At 39.2% G+C, this 20,456-nt stretch overlaps 1 protein-coding gene across 16 annotated transcripts in view; it reads right to left on the reverse strand.

Annotated features, from left to right (window-relative positions):
• The window catches only part of MAST4 (microtubule associated serine/threonine kinase family member 4), a 548,711-nt gene that overhangs the window by 53,349 nt on the left and 474,906 nt on the right, over positions 1-20,456 (reverse strand). For all 16 annotated transcript variants that reach the window (XM_082723013.1, XM_082723009.1, XM_082722999.1 and 13 more), the window contains 5 exons: positions 18,742-18,820; positions 12,166-12,323; positions 9,801-9,876; positions 7,653-7,862; positions 2,136-2,237 (listed from right to left, as the gene is read on the reverse strand). In XM_082723013.1, coding sequence (XP_082579139.1) covers positions 2,136-2,237; positions 7,653-7,862; positions 9,801-9,876; positions 12,166-12,323; positions 18,742-18,820 — 625 coding nt within the window. The remainder of the gene's footprint in view (positions 1-2,135; positions 2,238-7,652; positions 7,863-9,800; positions 9,877-12,165; positions 12,324-18,741; positions 18,821-20,456) is intronic.

The raw sequence follows: 20,456 nt of genomic DNA on the forward strand, positions 1-20,456 counted from the left end.
CTCATAGAGGAACCACTTCCAGTTTCCTTAAAATGCAACCTTGAAGATATCCTACTGCTATCTTATTGAAAATGAACATGTCTAAAATTCAAATAATGCCTTTTTTAGTAAAATTTTTAGCTCCAAAATCTCATCCAGAAGATTCAGTTTCTCTCTTTGCATAAACAGCCTCAAAAGGAGTAATGTTAGAATCCACATTCTCAAAGGTTTTGCAGGAAACTCCATTAGTACAAAAGGGTGCAAAAGTATTTTTTTAAAATATCAAAATTACCACTTTTTATTAGTACATTCTAAAATTAAGTTAATATTCATGGAATGTGAAGATTAAGAAAGACAAAATTATAAAACTAATGCTATTACCTGTGTCTATTTTTAAAATTTGGTAGCATATTTTGCCCATGTATTTATTCTCTTTGGTTGCTACTTCTAGGATGTAATAAAAATCTTTAGAGTTCCATCACTCTAAATTGATGTCATGGGTTTACTTCTTGTATACAATTATGTTTGAAGATCTAAACCACAGAGGCTATTTTTAGTTAAATTTCCTAGACGTTATCCCCTCAAGATGTTTCCCATTTTAATTAATGCCCCAACTAGACAACTTTAGAATATCAGCATTTCACCTAAGATCACTCAAGGGTTTCTAAAGGCCATGTAAAAAAAAATCTCGCTGCAAATGGAGGAAAGTCAAAACCAACATATACACTCAGCGCCCTTTTTAGAAACCTACAATGACACAAAGCACAGGCCTGAAACAGCAGGCCTAAGACCACTGGTTGGAAACCAACCCCTCAAACTCTGAAGCTCCAGTTTCATTTGAGCTTTAACAGTGCTGAGAACAGTAACATTTTCAATTCTACTCTTAAGGTCACCTGTTTCTATCCCTGAAAGGTTATACTTTTACTTTTTCACTTCTGGTGAGGAGGGATTATTGAAAAAATTCATTTCCTCTTTTAAGGCAAAATCTTCTATTAGCATATCTGTGGCTGTCCAGAGAAACAAGTTTTAATACTAAATGCTATTTTTTCCCCAAATGAAACAAATACAGGAAGTACAAACATGTGGTGCATAATTCAGAAAAAGTACAATGGGAGACGTAGTACAAAATGAGACTTCCTTTTGCCTGCATTTGCCAGTCACACGGTTCTCCCAGAGTATTTGTTCCCCTTTATCCTTCCAGAGACAATGCCAAATGGTGCTTTTGAATCTGTGGTTCTAAGGGTCCTGGCCACTGATGGAAACACCTACTCCACCATGCCCCTCCCCGTTTCCTCAAGATTTCCCCTCTCACATGACTCACTGTGCATTGGTAGATATTTATGGGGCTTGTGAACATTTCACTATTATAAAAAGCTATGCATGTTAATCAAAATAAGATCAAAACCCTAGCAATACCCCCCTATATGTATATGTGTGAATGTTTAATTCTGAAAAGCCGTACTGCATGGAGTGTTACACTTTAATGGCTAGCAGAACTTAAAAGTGAGTGCTGATACTATGTTAAGCCCCTTAAAACTCGTCTTATCTTCAAAGCTTCATATTTGTTCACAGGGTGGACTGAAATTTCAGCCAAAATTACTTGAAACAAAAATTTTAAAGTAGGAAAATGACCAAGGACAATATAATGGACAAAATGAACTCATCTCTGGAAGTTTCTCTTCTTCCAGTCTATCTGGGACGCTACTGTATTCTCCCTAGTGGGTTGCTGCCGAGCATCTGTTTCTAACGTGCCACATTTTAAGAACAAATACTAGTAACCGCAGGTTATGACAAACCCTCTCTCTGCGTCTTGCCAGCTCCAAAAAAGTGAGGCCCAGCAAATGTTTTAAATGAGCTGTCACACAGTAATGGTGCTGAGATAAGATTAAGCCTATTAGTTCATGATGATATTTCCACTTTGAACAGAATGTGATATGATTATCACTCAATACAGCACAAGTCCTAGAATTTTTACTTAAAACCAGAAAACAAAATCACATGGGGATGTGCTCATAAACATTCACAAGTTGTAGCTCCTGTGGACTCTTTCCATTTAACTCTGGTGTTGGAAGCCAAATGAAACTGGAGGTTTCTGATGGTCACTGCTTTCCCACAGTTAACAATAAATAATGGAGTTCCCTCTAGGGGCAACTTACCAGGCACTCCAATAACCGAGCTGGGCGGGCAATAACAATTAGGATCTTTCGAACTAGTTGTTTAATAAATGCCAATTCTCCACTTTCTGAACGATCATGAGCCTGTGAGAAAGCAACAAAAAGAAAGGTGAGACAGGGTTGCTCTACTAAATGGAAAAGAAAATCAGCCAAGTACATTAACTAGATAATTGCAAATATTTGAAAATTAAATGATTTAGAAAATACTTTTTAAGGATTGATAAGCGAACATTATCGCTTCACAAATAGACACCATTAAACTTTTTTATCTACAAAATGGCTCTATTAGCTAAATTTCATCTGTAAAACTTTGATTTATTCTGTGTTAAAAATCAAACACTGAAACTCTCAATGTGAACCATGAATGATAGAGAGATTAACAGATTATGACACATTAAGCCCATGGTACACGTGGAGTGAGGGGCAGATAAGGAGACTTGATTTGTTATTGTCGGCATTTAATATATTTATGTTATGAAATAGATCTTACATGGGTACCACAATTAGCCTATAAATTCACCATGTTATAATGTGTAAGAAGTATGCATTGCTTCCTTCAAATGTTAGGGGGATAACATTTATACTGACACACACACATACGAATTTGGTTTCATATATTGATTAAATAATACCTAGGCACTCAACTCAGTAAAATTTAACTGACTCTCCATCTTTTTAAATTTTATGTCACATGCTGCCTCATCAAGCACAAAAAATATCCTGAGAATAAAACTCAGTTTGCATCATTAAAATTTTCAATGATACTTTTTTGAAGAAATGAGGTAAATCTGCATCAAGGCAGTCATAAAACCAAAGTTGTACAAGTTTAAACATGTAAACTTTTATGCCAACTCACTTTAAGGCTGTCATAATTTTTAAATTGGCATGATTTACTTTCCTCTGAGGACTAAAAAAACACACATCGAGAAGATGCTGGTACAATAGAACATAATTTCACAGATATACTAATAAATATTTCAAATCATTCTTGAAGGTGCTTTATTCTAAGAACCAACCCTCTCATGAAAAGAAGTGGCAGACTAAATCTGTGAAAAGTTATTAAACTTAGTGGTAACAGGTCTACGAATTTTTTTTTTTTTTTAAAGATTTTATTTATTTATTTGACAGAGAGAGATCACAAGTAGGCAGAGAGGCAGAGAGAGAGAGGAGGAAGCAGGCTCACTGCTGAGCAGAGAGCCCGATGCGGGACTCGATCCCAGGACCCTGAGATCATGACCTGAGCCGAAGGCAGCGGCTTAACCCACTGAGCCACCCAGGCGCCCAGGTCTACGAATTTTAAGCCATCAAATCAAAGGCAACTTTCCAAAATGTAGGTATAGGAAACATATATATAGGTTAAAGCAAAAGAGCCAACATTTCAAAGAAAAAAACACAGGGGAAAAAGACCACTGGTGAATAATTGTGGAAGAGAATGCATTCAAAGAAAACCAACTTGTAGCAGCAACTACAGGTCCTAGCAATCAGCTGGGATGTTAAGACATGTATAAGGAGTTATACGTAATATTTAAACTGCCTTAGGTTTTCTTTCTAATTTTTGTTTTACACCAAAGAGAGACTTTGGAAGAGATAACGAATGCCAAGAAGCATGGTTATATATATGCCTTCTTTAGAGCTTCTTCTTAATCAAAACTAAACAGAAAACCTTACAGATGAAACAAAAAAGCCACCTAACTTCGTGATTGACAATGTGGGCTACATACAGAATTTCCTCTTACTGTACTAATTACTGCTTTACAAATTCAGGAATATAAGAAAATCTAAAAAGCTGAATGTGTTTTACTGAACTCTTCAAAGAGAAAAAAGAACTCTGTATCTTAAAAAAATCTTTAGTTAGTTTAGATTACACAAATTCCATTTTAAAAACTGTAAAAATAATCAGTTCATTCCTGCTTGTTACTTCTAAGAATTATCCACTGTAACTAAGGCCAAAACACACAATGGGTAATGTTAACTCAAACAACATTCTATCTACTAACAGTATTGGGAAGGGAGTTTTGTTAAGACAACACCAAACAAAATCACACAGTTAGCAGGAGAAGAGAGAGAGTTTCCAGGCTGCCAACAGCAAGCGCCAACACTAATGGATACCCTGTGTTTGTATTTTAAGTGTTGGCTGCTATAAAAAATACTGAGACCCATATTTGAGTAGGTTATAGCTTCCTATGTATAGTATTTTCTTTGGCAAATACACCTAAGAGAGAAAACACAGGGAGACATAAAAGCATTCATCTGGAATTGACCTAGACCTGGGGACTTTAAAAAGACATCAGTTAAATCAAGCTGTTCAAAGCCGCAGGGGGACCCTGCCTGGGTCTGCAAAAAACTGACAATGGGGAAAGTGGCCAGGAGAGATACCCTGCAGGCACACAATGCCGCAGCTGGGAAGTGACAACAACTGCATCCTGGGGAAGGCAAAGGCAATTCCCACAATAAGACTCCAACTAAAAGGCACAAGTTCCCCTGTGACTGTTTAGCTCCAAACCCTGGAAGGACACTGTTAAGGCGATTCTGAAGACTGTTTCAATTTTCCCACAAGGACTGACTGAAGGAAATGTTTATCTGTGAAGATAAATAAGAAATTCCTATTCATAATCAAAACTTGCTCTTCATACCACAAACATACATGCTTCTCTGCTGAAAAGACAAATTTTCCTAAAAATCAACAATTAATTAATTAACTAATTTTTTCTTTTTTTGAGAAAGAGAAAGAGAGCACGCAAGGGGCAGGGAGAGGGAGAAAGAATCTTAAGCAGGCTCCCAACCTGCTTGGAGCCCAGTGTGGAGCCCAACACAGGGCTTCATCTCAGAACCCTGAGATCATGACCTGAGCTGAAATCAGGAGTTGGAGGCTTAATCAACTGAGCCACCCAGGCAACCTCAAAATCAACAATTTTTGTCTCTTATATGGTGCATTCACATGATTTTTGAAAGCTATGATTTTTTTTTTTTAATAACTGCCATGAAACAATCTGCCAGGTCTGTTAAACAGAAATAAAATTCAGTGTGTGTGTGTGTGGGGGGGGGGTTAATGATTTTATTTATTTGTTTTAGAGATACAGAAAAAGAAAGAGAGAGTGTGAGCAGGAGGGAGGGGCAGAAGGAGACGGACAAGCACACTCCATGCTGAGTGCAGAGCCTAGTGTGGGGCTGACCCTACAACCCCAAGATCAGGATCTGAGCTGAAATCAATAGTTGGATGCCCAACTGACTGAGCCATCCAGGAACCCCACTGGGGGCAGATTTCAAAGCAAATCACTCTGGACATTGATTCTATCCTTTTCAGAGAAAGCCTCTGAAGGAATGAAAAACACAGGACTAAACTAGTAATTTTAGTAATATTCTGGGACATGTATGTGGAATTATAGGAGTATCTCACAGAAGCTGACTATACAGATACTCTCTTAACTGCTTCTTCTGTTTAAAAATGCACTATTTGGGGTGTCTGGGTAGTTCAGTTGGTTAAGCATCTGCCTTCAGCTCAAGTCATGAGTTTAGGGTCTTGGGATAGAGTCCCGCGTCGGGCTCCCTGCTCAGCAGGGACCCTGCTTCTCCCTCGGAGCCCCCTCGCCTTTCAAAGAACTCTCTCATGCTGTTTAAGTGAAACCCCCAAACAGATCATTACAAAATGCATTGTGCTCAACGGGCCATGTTAGGGTTTCTACTTGTAGGCAGAATGGAGCCACTGAAGACTCTTAGATATATGTTCTTACAGCCTCATAGGAGCAAGAATGTGGGAGTTAGGATTACTGCCTTGGTGGAGAGACACTCAACAGACAGGCAGACACATGAATTTGAAATCTAAGAGAGAGCTGCTGATCTGAGATGCAGAATGGAAGCCATTAGAGTTCATTGGTCTTTAAGATAGCCAACAAGATATCTCCAGGGGGGAGGAGCCGTGGGCCATCAATCAGATATGGGAAAGCTAACTTCTAGAAAACACAAGTTAGAAGAGCCCTTGGAAGAAGCAGAGAAGAAATTAGTAATTTTAGAGGTACCAAGAATAAGAATAACTTGAAAGGAGGGGGAAGGGTTAGCAAGAGAGAAAGGGAAAACTTTAGTATTGCTAAATCTAATAATATTCAGTTAAACAGGCTGCTCTGAGAGAATGTACAGTGGATAGGACAGTGAGGAGGAGAATGGACTTCAATGAGTTCAGTGAGAGGAGGTCAGAAGCCATTCACTCCACAAGTGTTTTCCTATGAGTTAGACGTTATTCTAGATGCACAAACAGACAAAATCCCTGCCCACACGGCCACTATAGCCTATGCTGCAGAGAGTCCCTGAGCCATCAGTCTGTGATGACATGAGTAAAATTACTGAGAGTAAGCACTTAGCAGCTCTTATATTTTTACTTTGCTTATACATCCAAATGCAAGATCATTTTCCTATAAATTTATTTTCATTTTATATGTGGAAGAATAGGTGCAAGACAAATTGGAAATGAACACCAAAACCCAAAAACAACATATTTACCAGCCCTAAAATATGGTGAGAAACACTGCCTTAATGGACCACGAAGGGCTGAAATATGAGTAATGGGACCAAAGTACAGAAAACCCTGTCGGGATGTTGGGATGGGAAAGAAAAGATAAATAGTGGCTGCCGGTCAGAGAGAGATCTCACCAGAACTAAACTCAGTTGGGGCAGACAGATAATTTCCAGAAAACTAGAATGCTACTATTTTCCTTCAGGTCCACACAATTATTTACATATTCATGGTTAGAGAAAAACACGTATAATCATGCTGACAAGGGCATAGCTTCTGCCCTGTGAGGTAGAGAAATACAATATATCCAAATATATAGGCTAAACAGGTTTTACTTATAGGTTGTTGCTGATCAATTTTAGTCAGTAGAGCAATATATACACTAATTGCATTCTACCATACACATTCCTTCCTGTCCTGGTTGTTATCGGGAGCTAAACATTCAAGGGGTTGGCTCAGGCAGGCCCTGTGTTTATCTGTCTTTTGGAAATTGGATATTTCGTTAGAAGAGGAACTGACACTAATGAAAATATAAGTTACCATTTACTGCCCAATACCACGTGCAGGTCAATTAATAGGACACAGGCCTGGAAGAAGCCAGCCGTTTTCCATTTAGCTTTTTCAGATATTAGGACTAGATAGCATCCTCAAATAACACACATGCACTCAGGCAATTTATAACTTTATGGTTGGGGGTAGGGGGAAAAATCACTGCCTCAAAATCCTTCACAATCCACTTATCCCAGAGCCATAGATGGTTGGATCCTGAGGTTCCTATAAAGGTTATTACATTAACTTTCTATTACTATAAATGATGACGGCAATCAATTTATAGAAAGTAGCAATCAGTTTTTTCTTCTTCTTTGCTTCCCTCCGAATATGAACTCTATCTCACGGTTAAAACGTGGAAGCAAATGCACTCGTGAAATTTCTCTTTTTTCAGGGGAAAAGCAAAACGAATCAGAAAACTTTACACGGTATGTGGTTCATACCTCTTGTAGCAATTTATCTAATTTGTGCTGTAATTCAAGGAAGTATCGTGAGGTGATGAGACCCTGGTGGGATTTATCCAAGCAATCTCGAGCCAGTTCAATAATCTGGTGGTGAGTGAAACTAAGCACTCCATCTGCTAGAGGAAGAACGTGGTCAGGGGAGTAGCTGGTGATAATTTCCTTCAGACGTTCTTCCATCTGAGCCGTAGCCTAGTGAGAGAAGACGTGCACACACAGATGAAATACAACAAAACACACACACGGACAATCATTACATTTACGTAGCATTTTCAGAGGCCTCCACAAATTACGAAACAGATTTCTCAAAACTAATTGTGCATACACAATATCATTATATATTTGTCAAAACCCACAGAATATACCTCCTGGTGTGAACCTTAAATGTTAACTATGGACTTGGGGTGATTATGATGTGTCGAGGCGGGTTCATCAATTGTTAATACATGGACTGCTCTGATGGGGGATATTCATGGGGGAGGGTATTTGGATGGGTGTGCTGGAATGGGGAGGGTGTTGCGGAGACATGGTTGGGGTATATGACAATTCTTGGTACTTTCAGTTCAACTGCACTGTGAACCTAAAACTGCTCTAAAAAATAGTCTGTTTTTTAAAAAAAATTATTTAAATCCAATTATCAAATATTGTATGTTAGTTTCAGAGGTAGAATTCTGTGATTTATCAGTTGGATATAACACCTAATGCTCATGTAAAAAAATTTTTTTTTTAAGCAGCAACAGCAGCCTTATCTCACGCAAGAAAGATGTGAGGTAAAGGGAAACTGACTATCCAAGGGTGATAATGATTTTTTTCCTATCCTATCAAATATGAAATGGGCTATGTCAGCTTCTTCAAATAAGCCAAACAATACTGTGCATTGTTATGTCTTCATTTTAAATCTTGGGCTCTTTCTTTCACATGGATGTTCAACGATACCCAGTTAAATTTTTACCTATTCAAAACTCAGGACTGTTGCTGGAATTCCACAGGGTGGGCCAAGAGTCATTTTGTAGCAGGTTTAAATGCACCAGGAACATCCTTACCCTTCTCTCATAAAGCTACATCTTGTACAAAAGGCCAAGGAGATTCCTTGGGTACATCTATCAAAAATTTCCTTTGCAACTTTGATTTCATTTTCTGTGATGCCCTAGTGTCTAATCAGTATCCCCTGGTTATATTAACTGTCTATGCAGAGAGGGGTGCCCTCTGCCTCCTGCTCCTCTCTAAAATCCCAACCAGCACAGACTATGAAGAGTCAGAACCTATTTCCCTGGTGACAAGGGACAGGTAATTAATAGCTAAGACGGCTTTAATCAATGACATCAATGTTGGGTTCATTACAAATAATAAGTACTCTACATGTGATTTATGAAACCAGAGATTTCCTTTTGTTTTCTTGCCTAGGGCTACACGAGTAGCTGGGGAGGAACAGGAACACAATGGAGAGGCTGTACTCTCCTGACTGTGCAGGAGCACTAGGGGAAAGGTCGTGCAAGCCAGGGTCAGGGAACGTCAAACGGCAGCTTTCCACAGCTGGGGCATCTGTCAGCAACTCCTCAGCAAGTCTTTTCAGGCTCAGTGTGAATTCCCTTCGCCCTTCTATTGGGGAACATTGCAACTGCACCTTCCCTTCTAAATTAATAGGGTTAGACATGTAATTGCTGAAGACGCAGGAAGTCACAGAAAAGAAAAAGGAGGTTTTTTGGGGGTTGTTTTGTTTTTTAAGAAAAAAAGACGTTCATCACATACCACTCTCCAGGTGTCTAAGGAAGGAAAAGGATTGCCCTTGGCACTATACAGCAGGCCCAGACAATGGGCAGGGGAGCGTGTGGGTGCAGAGGCTCCCTCTCCCTGTGGGACCCCACCAGGCCCACCCAGGGGGTTGGGCAACCAGCAGGATTTGCTTTAGAGGGAGCTCAGCACACAGAGAGTGTGGGTAGTGCTCAGCCATTTAAGTAAAAATTGTTCAGTAATTTTTACCTTTCTTAGAAGCTGTGGTGCTGTTCTATACAGGTCTAACTCATTACTACGCGATTGGCCCATGCTTTCCCATAACAAACCACCTTATGGACGCTACACCCATATTGCCCGTTGGTTTAGATGCTGGACATCTTCAATTCAGTTCATTACCTTTGGGAACCTCTCTTTGTAGACATGGTTCATCATAATTATTTCATGGTCACAGCAGGCGGGAGAACGTCCAGGGCTGTAAGCAGAGCAAATGACCCTTTGAAACTTGCCTCAGCATGAAATGAAAATAAGCTTTTTATTTATAAACAACTGGTTGGATCAAAGTACTATACAACCTTTGCAAGACAAGAATATTAGGTAATAAACTACAAAATCAGTCATTAGTACACACATAAATACCCACAAACAGTGACATCCTGAACAGGATTCAAAAAGGAAGCTCTAGAAATGGAATGCCACGAAATAATGAGAGCTACAATATAAAGGAGGTCAGAAACGTTCTTAAATTGAGATTATATTCTGTATGTAGAATGCATTTCTATTGTTCTGGAAACCAATTAATGAATTGCAATATAAAACAAAAGAAGATCGTTCCAAACAGCAACATCGAGGACACACTGAACAGAGCAATTTCACACTTTTTTCCAACACCTGCGCTCTGCCACGTGCCACTAAAGAGGTCTGACGGTCTTCCGCGGCACAGGTGTCGCCACTGAAATCCATTTTCTAGCCTCGCAAAGATCTCTCTGGGGGTGCTGAAGTCAGCATTACGTACACTATGAAACAGAGGCATGGAGCTGTTGTGTGCTCTTCTTCCTTTCAATAGCAGTTTCATGTTTCTTCTTAGTGTTACAGAGTTGGGCAACCTCAGTGAGGACAGTGCTTACCCTTCTGGGAGAATACAGGCTGTACTAGATACCCAAGGAACTCCTTTCATAAAACCATAAAATGGGCACCCATGTGGTAAAACACAACGTCCCTAAATGAATTCATAACATTGAACTTTTATTCCCTAACTCAAAATAACAACATGTTGCCAAATCATTCAATGTGGGTACATTAACTATCAGTTTATTATCCTAAATAATATCCCAGTCAGGGGCACCTGGCTGGCTCAGTCAGTAGAGCATGAGATTCTTGGATGTGGGGTCATGAGTTTGAGCTTCATGTTTAGAAGAGAGTTTACTTAAAAAAAAAATAATAAGTACAAAGGGGAAAGGGGAAAACCCTTATCAGTAAACTTTGATATTCAACTGAACACCTGACAAACTATTTTTATAGTAAAATCTTCAACAGGAAAGTATACCAATTCTACAGCAGCAAGATTCATACAGTGGAGATGGACTGCCTTGATCATCCTGCAGAGAAGGACCTGCTGCCCCAGCAGCTGGGACTACAGAAGCCATCAGCCCTCAGTCCCTTCAAAGATGGCCTCAGCTGCAGTCACCTCACCCAGGCCAAGTCCTTCCCAGGGTACCGCACTCAGCAACTGAGGTAAGGATAAAAAGTAAGGGCCATTTGGCAGAGAGGGGTAACTCTAATGGTCATGCCATACCCAGAATTCCCTGTGGAGTCAGCTGTGTGGCACCTAGAGTTCTTTCTGTTCAAGTCAGCTTGCTGGCCTTCCTCACATGGGATAAATCCTAAGCACCCCCTAATAAACATCCCGAACACAAATCTGTTTTAGAATCTACATCCTAAAAAAACAAACAAACAAACAAAAAACAACAAAACTCCAAACAAAAATTTGTAAAACACATCAATCTATCTCTATATATTTCTGGCCCTACTCAAAGTCAAAATTGAAGGGATATATATTCCTAATAATTAATTCATAAGCTTGGAAAAAGTAAAAACTCATGAAGGGAAGAAAGATGAAAAATATAGATGAACTTTTATAATGTGGAATCTAAAGGAAAATCTTTTTTTTTTTTTTTTTTTTTTGCTGTCCTTCCTTTTTAGCCAAGCTTACTCATCTTAAAATAAGAACACTAAGTGCTCCTGTACCACAGTTAGATTGACTTGAAATTTCCAATGCAAGAAGGCTTTACAGGAGGTCTCTTTAGTCCATCCTGATTATTGCTACTATCCCAATTTACAAATTGAAAGAAATGCAAAGAAAAACAGAGGGCGGCCTGGATGGCTCAGTCATTAAGCATCTGCCTTTGGCTCAGGTCATGATCTCAGGGTCCTGGGATCTAGACCCGAATTGGGCTCCCTGCTCAGTGGGGATCCTGGTTCTCCCTCTCCCACTCCCCCTGCTTATGTTCTCCTCTTGCTGTGTCTCTGTCAAAAAAAAATAAGTAATATCTTTTAAAAAATAGGAAAAAATAAAGAAAAACAGTAAGATGCCTTTTAGTGGTAATTACCAATATCATGTAGAGATTGGAAAAATCACACGATTTTTGGGGTAGTGCACAAATCAATTCACACATAGATGAAATAGAGGAACAAACTACTTCCCTCGAAATGGTTAAAAACAGATAATCCAATTAAGTAACACTTTTCAATCAGGTCCACCTACCTCAGACTTCGGGAACGGGGGCGCATAGGCGTGTTCCTGCATCTGTTTTCTGTGGCAATGCTTTCGGTAGTACAAAAATGTTTCGACAGGAAGTGCAATTCATCTGGCGTTGGTTGGTAGGGTAACTGATGCAGCTTCTCCTGGGAGGAAGAGGAGGACTACAACAAACCACAGGGAGGTTAGGGGACCGTGTGAGAAAGTGAATTCAAATTCAAGTGAATTCACAATCAAAGCAGTGAACCTGGGTGACATCACCATTTTATAGTTTCCCTTTCACATTATAATTACAGTAATTAGTGTCCAAACGTATACCCTTACTGCTTTCTCTGTGAGGTCAAACTGCCTTCCATATTTCATCTCATTTGTCTACTTGACCATTTCCCAAAAGATAGTTTCCTCTCTTGCAGAAAACCCAGGCTCTGAAAATGGGGAGGACTTGTTCAAAGCCAAGGCAAGAAAGTGATACCTGGACAATCTGGGTGCATGAAATGACAGATTAGTTCTCAACTGAGTATGGTACCCTTGCTTGGACCACTGCTCACAATTAAATACAGTGGCTTTCCGGTGAGTAACATAAAATGACTTTTATGATGTGTGATTATAAATAACGTAATGAGATCTTCCTTTACAAGGCATGCTGTCTATCGATACATTGATATGTGCCTTGGGTGAAAAGGGGAAGAGATGAAGATCCTTTTCTCACTAATGCCATTGTTTTAAAATTTGGAATTTTTTTTTCTTCCTTTATTCCTTTGGCTAGACTTCCTCTTCTCCCTCTCTTTCTCTTTTTATTAACATATATTATTTGCTTCAGAAGTACAGGTCTGTGATTCATCAGTCTTCCACAATTCACAGCACTCACCATAGCACATATCCCCTCCCCTCTTTTCCTTTGTTAAAGCAGCTGCAGTGGTGTTTTTTTTAAATTTCTTACGTATAGATTTGCTTTCTGAAAACTGTCACTTCATACTTAGAGAAAGGTAACACAGAAAAAATGAGTAACTAAATAACACTGTTTTTAATCAATCTGAGAAATAGACCTATAAAGCAAACAGACTTTTCTTTTTGTTTTCACTGGGAGGTAAACTCTATAAGCAATTCTAACAAAAGAGACTGAGAAATTTCTGAGCAAGAGAAACATGATTAGAATAAGCAAATTTGTAAAGTTAACACTCATCCGAAATCTCAGTTTTAACAGTTTTTTTTTAAAGCTGTCATTAGTTTAACAATAAATGCACTTCATAAACACTGAAGCATCACGATGCAGTAACACTAGAAATTAATGACTAAAGCTTAAAAATACCCTCACACCTTGAAATTATAAAACACCTTATAAGTCCACACAGAGACAAAGAGGAATTTTTGTAATGTAATGAGATTGTTTTATAAGCCATAAAAATGAAAACACCACTGGAAAAACTTATGAGTTAAACCAAGTCTCTATTCAGAAGAGTATAAGCACAGCCTTAAACACTTTTTGCTGGGGAAAAAAAACAACAACAAATAAAACACAATCTAAGTCAACTCAAGCAATCAGGAAAAGAATAATAAAATCACTGTAAGCAGGAAAGAAGCCTTAATGATCAAAGTGAAGATAAGGAAATTAGCTAATAAAAAAATGTAAGAATCTGTACATAGGTCTCAGAGGAAAATCAATGTCCACAGTCCTGTATCCAGGAATGCAAAACTCTAAAACCCTGAAGTTTATTCCTAAGACTATAGGAATCCCTTCTGATGGCCTAGCATCAACTGAGCTCATGGAAAGCTATTTAAAATATGTATTCAATCCACTTAGTGGGAATGTTGATTCAGGCTTCTGTAGAAATATTGATATATTTGACTGTGAGCCGCTGGCCCAGGTACTGCTGGGCTGTCAGGGAAAGTACAGGGATCCCGTTACCTTTCTAAAATATGAAAATTAATTCTCAAACACACTGGGCTCTAAGAGTTTCACGTAAAGTATCAGGGGCCTGCAGTGACATGGAAATGACAGCAAGCGACTTCGAAGGGTAAGTTCCCTCTCTGGAAGGAAGGAGCAGAAGGGGACTGGGGTGGGGGCAGCGTTTTACTTGTACCTTTAACATTTACTAAACAAAATAACAATTTATTTTAAAAAACAGCCTTAGCAAATGTAACAAAATGTTAGCAAGTGTGGAAAATTCTGTGGTGCTACCATATATACAGCCACAGAACAAAACTGCCTAAGGAATGTGCCCCAGGTTTAGGGATAGGGAATAAGGCAAAATGAATGGTGCAGTGGTGCTAAATGTTCCAACCTTAACACTAGTAAAGAAGTAAGGAGGCAAGGACTCCTCTGGGGAGAGAGACTCCTTCATCTCAGTTGGAACAAGCAAGGTACAAATGGGAGGAGGGTGATAACCTATTCAAGGGACAAAGGATGGGTTCATGGCATTGGGGACAACTGTAGGCCAGGAAAATGGGGCCCCAAAAGGGAAATGATATTGGACAATCGAAAAATCCAAGGTGAGGGTTTTGCAAAGATCAGGGACTCACTCAGTGGAGAACTTTCGAAGCCAGTGAGAGGGACAAGACAGCAGAGGTGCAGGCTTGCCCCAAGACCGCACACCATACTTCAAACCACCTCCACTGGTCAAAGGCATCCTGGGAGTCCCACTTGGAGGAGAGCTTCAGTAATTGGTCTGGGAGTTTCTGATAAACTGCGTCTGATTACTTTACACTTCTAGCATATTCTCTATGTGTGGTGTCAGGTCTCCTCACCCAAATGGTCTGCACATGACTTTTGATAGCATCATAAATCAAACCCACGTTCATAGAGTAGAGAGTTACGTAAAAAAGTTGTACAAGACTTTCCCAAAACTGTTCTGAATAATGATATCATTTAATCTCTCCAGATAACCATTTTGCAACAGACAATACTCATATGAATGCATAATTTCCTACTTCTTATTAAATGTAGTATCATTTTATAGTCATACCTCACATATGTATAGGTATTTATATTCTTATTTCCATTTCCTCAGCAGAAAATAATTAATCTGTTAAGAAATATAGGGGACTGTCCTCCTCCTGCTGCAGTGCTATATTACTTATTTTGAAATTAAAAATTATGACTGCAATATTATCTTGGAAAAGTTCCCCACTGATTAATTTTAATGGAAAAATCTGGAGTTGAAAGAAGTTGCAAAACCAAATATTTTCTGGAGGGACTGATTAACTTCCTATGACCAAATCTTTTCAATGTTAGAATTCAGCATTTTTAACACTTGCCAATGGTACAGTTGCCATATATCCAAAGGATAAAGATGTGATGTTTACATTTCAATAATAGTAGTGCTGGAATTCAGCAAACAACACAATTACCTGCCAAACTTAAGTGGTATGTTCCAAGTGTTTGTCATTTTGTGTTCTGTATGTTTACTTTTAAAAAATAACTGAAATGCATTTTGATTGGCCTCATGACTAACAGTTAACCCACAAAATGAAAACTGGCGAGTGCCTCAGATAAGATTTAGAAAAGAAGAAAATGAAGCGAGTCTGGCTGGCTTAGTCAGTGGAACATGTGACTCTTGGTTTTAGGATCATGAGTTCAAGCTCCACAGTGGACATAGTGATGAACTTAAAAATAAAATATATCTTTTTAAAAAAGAAAGAAAAAAAGAAAATGTAACTACTAAGCAGTTTTGGGCAAATTTTGCCCCACTATGTAAAGGACAAGAACCCCAAAACCCTGAGAGAAATGAAAAGTAGCTTTTCAAATTTTCACTCATTATATTTATCAACAATCAATAGGGAGAATAGATAACTGAACTTTTTATATGTGGAGCACCTACACTTCACACACTTAACAGGTCTTTGCATCTTTTGGCACAAAGTAATTCGAAAGCTAAAATTTTAGAGGCGCCTGGATGGCTCAGTTGGTTAAGTGTCTGCCTTTAGCTCCGGTCATGATCCCAGGGTCCTGGGATGGAGCCCTGCATTGGCTCCCTGCTCGGTGGGGAGTCAGCTTCTGCCTGCCACTCTGGCTGCTTGTGCTCTCCTTCTCTCTCTCCTCCTGTCAGATAAATAAATAAAATCTTGAAAGAAAATTTTATTTTGAAGGAAAACATAGGAACATGAGGTCAACAATTTTATGTACCATCTTCTTTAATAAACATTAAAGAGAAAACCTAGACGCTATCTTAACGCTGGTCAGCAGCTGTCAGTTAGAAACACAGCAAATGTGTGTGCGTGTGTGACTGAATGTGGTCTCATGGGGCTTCTTCCTTAGACACATATGGAAGTCAAGGATGGTGGTAATTCATTGTGCCAGATGGCCAGGTCATGTTTATTAATTAAAATATTTATTTTAAGAAATACCGTGTAAATTCCTTAAAATGAGCCAAGAGCCTGGAGTCTAGACCTGACTGTATCTTTGAGAAAGAAAGGGGTTGGTCAAAGCCCCTCAGTGTGTCGTTCTCTGTGTCTTACATTTCTGATAAATAAAAGGAAGAGAACGGTAGCAATTGCACAACACAGTGTGTTGCTGGGGTTAAACAAGACTACTATGGCGCACTGGAAGTAGTCAGGCTAATGTCTAGCACATAATAAATATTTCTATACTGGCTTTTAAAATTATTTTTACCAAATGAGGTCTAATTGTACCATATGAGAGACTGGCTTTTTTAAAGTGATGTATGATTTAATAGTTACAGATGGAAAGATCTTGTGCTCTCGCTTATTTTTCTCACAATGGTCAAATTACTGTATATATACGACACTAAAATTTGACTGAAGGGCGAAGCTAGGTCATAGAGCTGAAATGAACAAGAATCTGGAGACAAAGACTTCTCTGAAAGTCTGTAGAAGAACTATACTCAAATTTCAGAAAGTTACCCTTGCTTTTCTTTTCATTCGGTTTTAGCATCTATTTTCACACTGGAGTTACCCACATTTTCAACATCTAAAATCAACAAATGACCAGTAATGACTCTGGACACAGCAGCCCAGGGTGGCTTCACTGTTTTTTAGTGACAGTTTTATCCACTGAAACCATCCATGAGTCTGAAGCAGCCTCTCCAGGTGCGAGGTTTCTGCGTCATTGAAATGACTCAAGGCTGTCAGGACGCTTCACCAAAATTATCGAACTGGACAATAAATTCACATACCATACTAAATGGAATAGAAGATAAGAAAATAAATTACCTCTCCTCAATAAAATACCAGAGAGATGGTAAAAAATAATCCAATGAATTTTAACAAGGCAATATTAAAGTGCTCCAGAAAATTCACATTATATTGCATCTGGAATTCTGGAAACACATGATGTATAAGGCAGCAATGATACCAGTTAGTTTATAAACAATGATAGTGTCCTTTCTTTTTCCTAAAAAAGCATTTATTTGAGAGAGAGAGGGAGCAAGGTAGTGGGGAAGGGGGTGGAGTGGGTGGGAGGAGAAAGAGAATCTCCAGCAGACTCCCTGCTGAGTGAGGAGCCTGCTGCGGGGCTCGATCCCACAGCTCTGAGATCCTGAGATCTTGACCTGAGCCGAAATCAAGAGTTGGACGCTTAACCTAGAGGGCCGCCCAGGCGCCCCAGCTGTAATGTCTTTTCAATATAAGTACGTGCTGAATGTACTTGCTTAGCACAGAGCTGGGGCCTGTGAAAAACCAGCAGCACCAGCCCAGTGAAACAATGGATGAATAACCCTACACAATAAACCACAGACTTTCCCAAAATGAAGATGGAAATGGACCAGAAGGAAATCTAAAATCATCAGGTCCACATTTCTGGCTTGTCCAAGGGCATTCGGGCCATTCCATTAGGTATGTATTGAACGCCTACAACAGACCTGGGGTTTCTAAATGACCTCCAGCTTCCAAAGCTCTGCAGAGACAGATACCCCACAACACCACTAATTTAAACTGAGAAAGCATCTATCTAAACTTACTGAATTGTTTCCATTCGTCGCTAGAGCTCGTGTTGAAATGTTACAGTTTGGGGCAAGAGCATCCTTCTTTCTTTATCCTATTTCCACGGTTTCATTTTGTCTCTTTGTCTTAACTTACTACGAAATTCTCTTAATCTCTCCTTAAAGAAATGTCTTACCTAGGAGGTACAGATTTAAGGCTTGCCATTTTTTGTTTTTTAATTTGAAGGAAAAAAACAAAGAAACAAAACAGCAAAAACAAACAAACAAAAAATCCCTGCATCTAAGCCACACAAGAGGAAAAAAAAGACCCAGGCCATCAAAGTTTAATGGCGTTTTCAGTACTGATATCACTGGTGTGGAACCAAAGCAATAAAACCAGATTGCATTTCCCCCCTCCACCCCCCCCCCAAACTACACCAAATGGTATTAAAACAAAAGCTCCCAATCTCCTCCAAACTTGTGATCCTGGGACTTAACTCAATTTATGCACCATAGTTTAAAAGCTTGCAGCAAAGAGTATGTCCTTTTTACATCTGTCAGTCCCTCATGTGATGAGGAACCTATTCAGAGTGACAGACATGCCAAATTTATCTCCTCCTTCCTACCAGGAAACACCCAGAGAAGACACGTGCTGTGCCAGAGAGCCGTGTGATTGTGAGGAAGAGGAGAACAGTTCAGTACTTACAGAGACTGTGGAGCTGGGCGTGTTTGTCCCATAGCCCGAGGAGGGGAGAGAAGCCAAGGACCATCGGCGTCCATCAGTCCTATTGAGAGAGGGAGATTAGCTTTGGCCAACGCTGGAACACTGTTACAGGGGGGCCCCAGGGAAACCGAGCATTTTTAGTCAAACAAATGATACAAATACGGTCAGTGAAGATGTGGAAATGTTCAGCACGGGCCAGAGTAAACAAACATTATACAGCAGGTTGACTTTTATTTAAACTGAATCGATATAGCCAAACAAGTAGAAAGTGAATGGGTTGATCCATATTATTGATCTCTCACTAACACACTTTGACAAAATGAATACTGGGGATAATTACAATGGTCAGACTCAGCAGATTCAAATGAATAAAAACAGAAAGGGAGGAGGAAAAAATACTTGTGTCTGGAGGCTGATCACTGAGGTCACGGGTCTCTGGAAGGGCCTGAATTCCAGCAAGGTCTAAGAGCCTGTGGGGAATTTGATGACATCCTAAAAACTCTCCACTTATATTCAAGGGAACTGTCTTCCTCCTCACACCTAGGGAGGGGATTAGTGGGGCCCAGGGCTGTTTCAAGTCTTAAGTAGCAAAAAAACTTTCACACTAAAATAGTGACTGACCTTATGGTCAGAATCTCTAAGACTTACTGTCTTCTGACAGGACCTGGCTTCAAGTGTTACAACAACAAAAGTCCCTTGCAGAGAGTTGTGAGTAGGTAGCCCCGCTCCGGCCCAGGACAGCAGGGGCAGAAAGAAAATTCTCCACTAATCACAGAACCTAATGAGAAGAGTACCAGTGTCTGCTCCAGTCAATAGGGGCAAAACTGTCAGGAGTCCTTGAAGAGAGCGATTTTCTCGCCAAATGGTCAAAGGGTAGCTTCCAGGGTAGATTCTGGTTATGAGTTAGGGTCTTTACAAGGGTCTCAGATGACTGAATGAAACAATAGAGACACTGTTGCAGGGAACAGAAAGCAAACCTTCTGAACTCTCGGGTGTTACAGAGTCATTATTATTTATCCTGTTTTAAGTAAGACTATGATTTCAACATCATATACCCCTGTGAAAACAAATAGATGTGCATTTGCCAAGGGGAAAACAGGAAAAACACACATTATAAAGGCCTATACTGCATTCTTTAGATGTAGTCTATCCTATATAGACTTCTTATAATTTACGACTGTATTCATTTACTATGCGAGAGATAAGAGGGGGCCAAATTTACCACAGACACATTCACAGGAAGTTGAGGTCAGGGGATTCAACAGCATTAGACTTGAATTTGAGAAATGTCACAATCAGATGTTTATGTAAAAAAAACTGATATTTGAGACTAAATTACGTCAAGGGAAAATATAATCACAGACTACCTTGGATGTTGCCTCCAATAAATGCAAATGGTCCACAAAGACAAAATGGAGAAATTCAAGTGGACAAATCACAGAAATACTACAATGTTAAAATTTGAGTAAAATTTACCTGTCATTTCTGTGACCATGATTGGAGTACAATTGGATCAAGTTTGTTTTTTAAAAAAGAAGCAAAACAAAATATTTGTAAATATGCCAGAGATAAGGAACGGGAACAATTAAGTCATATGTTCTTTAAAAATATTTTTAAGCAATTAAAAATGTTAAAGATTTATGGATAAAATAGTTATAAGAACATGTTTCTAAAGACATCAATTAACTGGACACAGG

This window comes from Mustela nivalis, assembly GCF_964662115.1.
Source record: "Mustela nivalis genome assembly, chromosome: 3".
NCBI lineage: Eukaryota > Metazoa > Chordata > Mammalia > Carnivora > Mustelidae > Mustela > Mustela nivalis.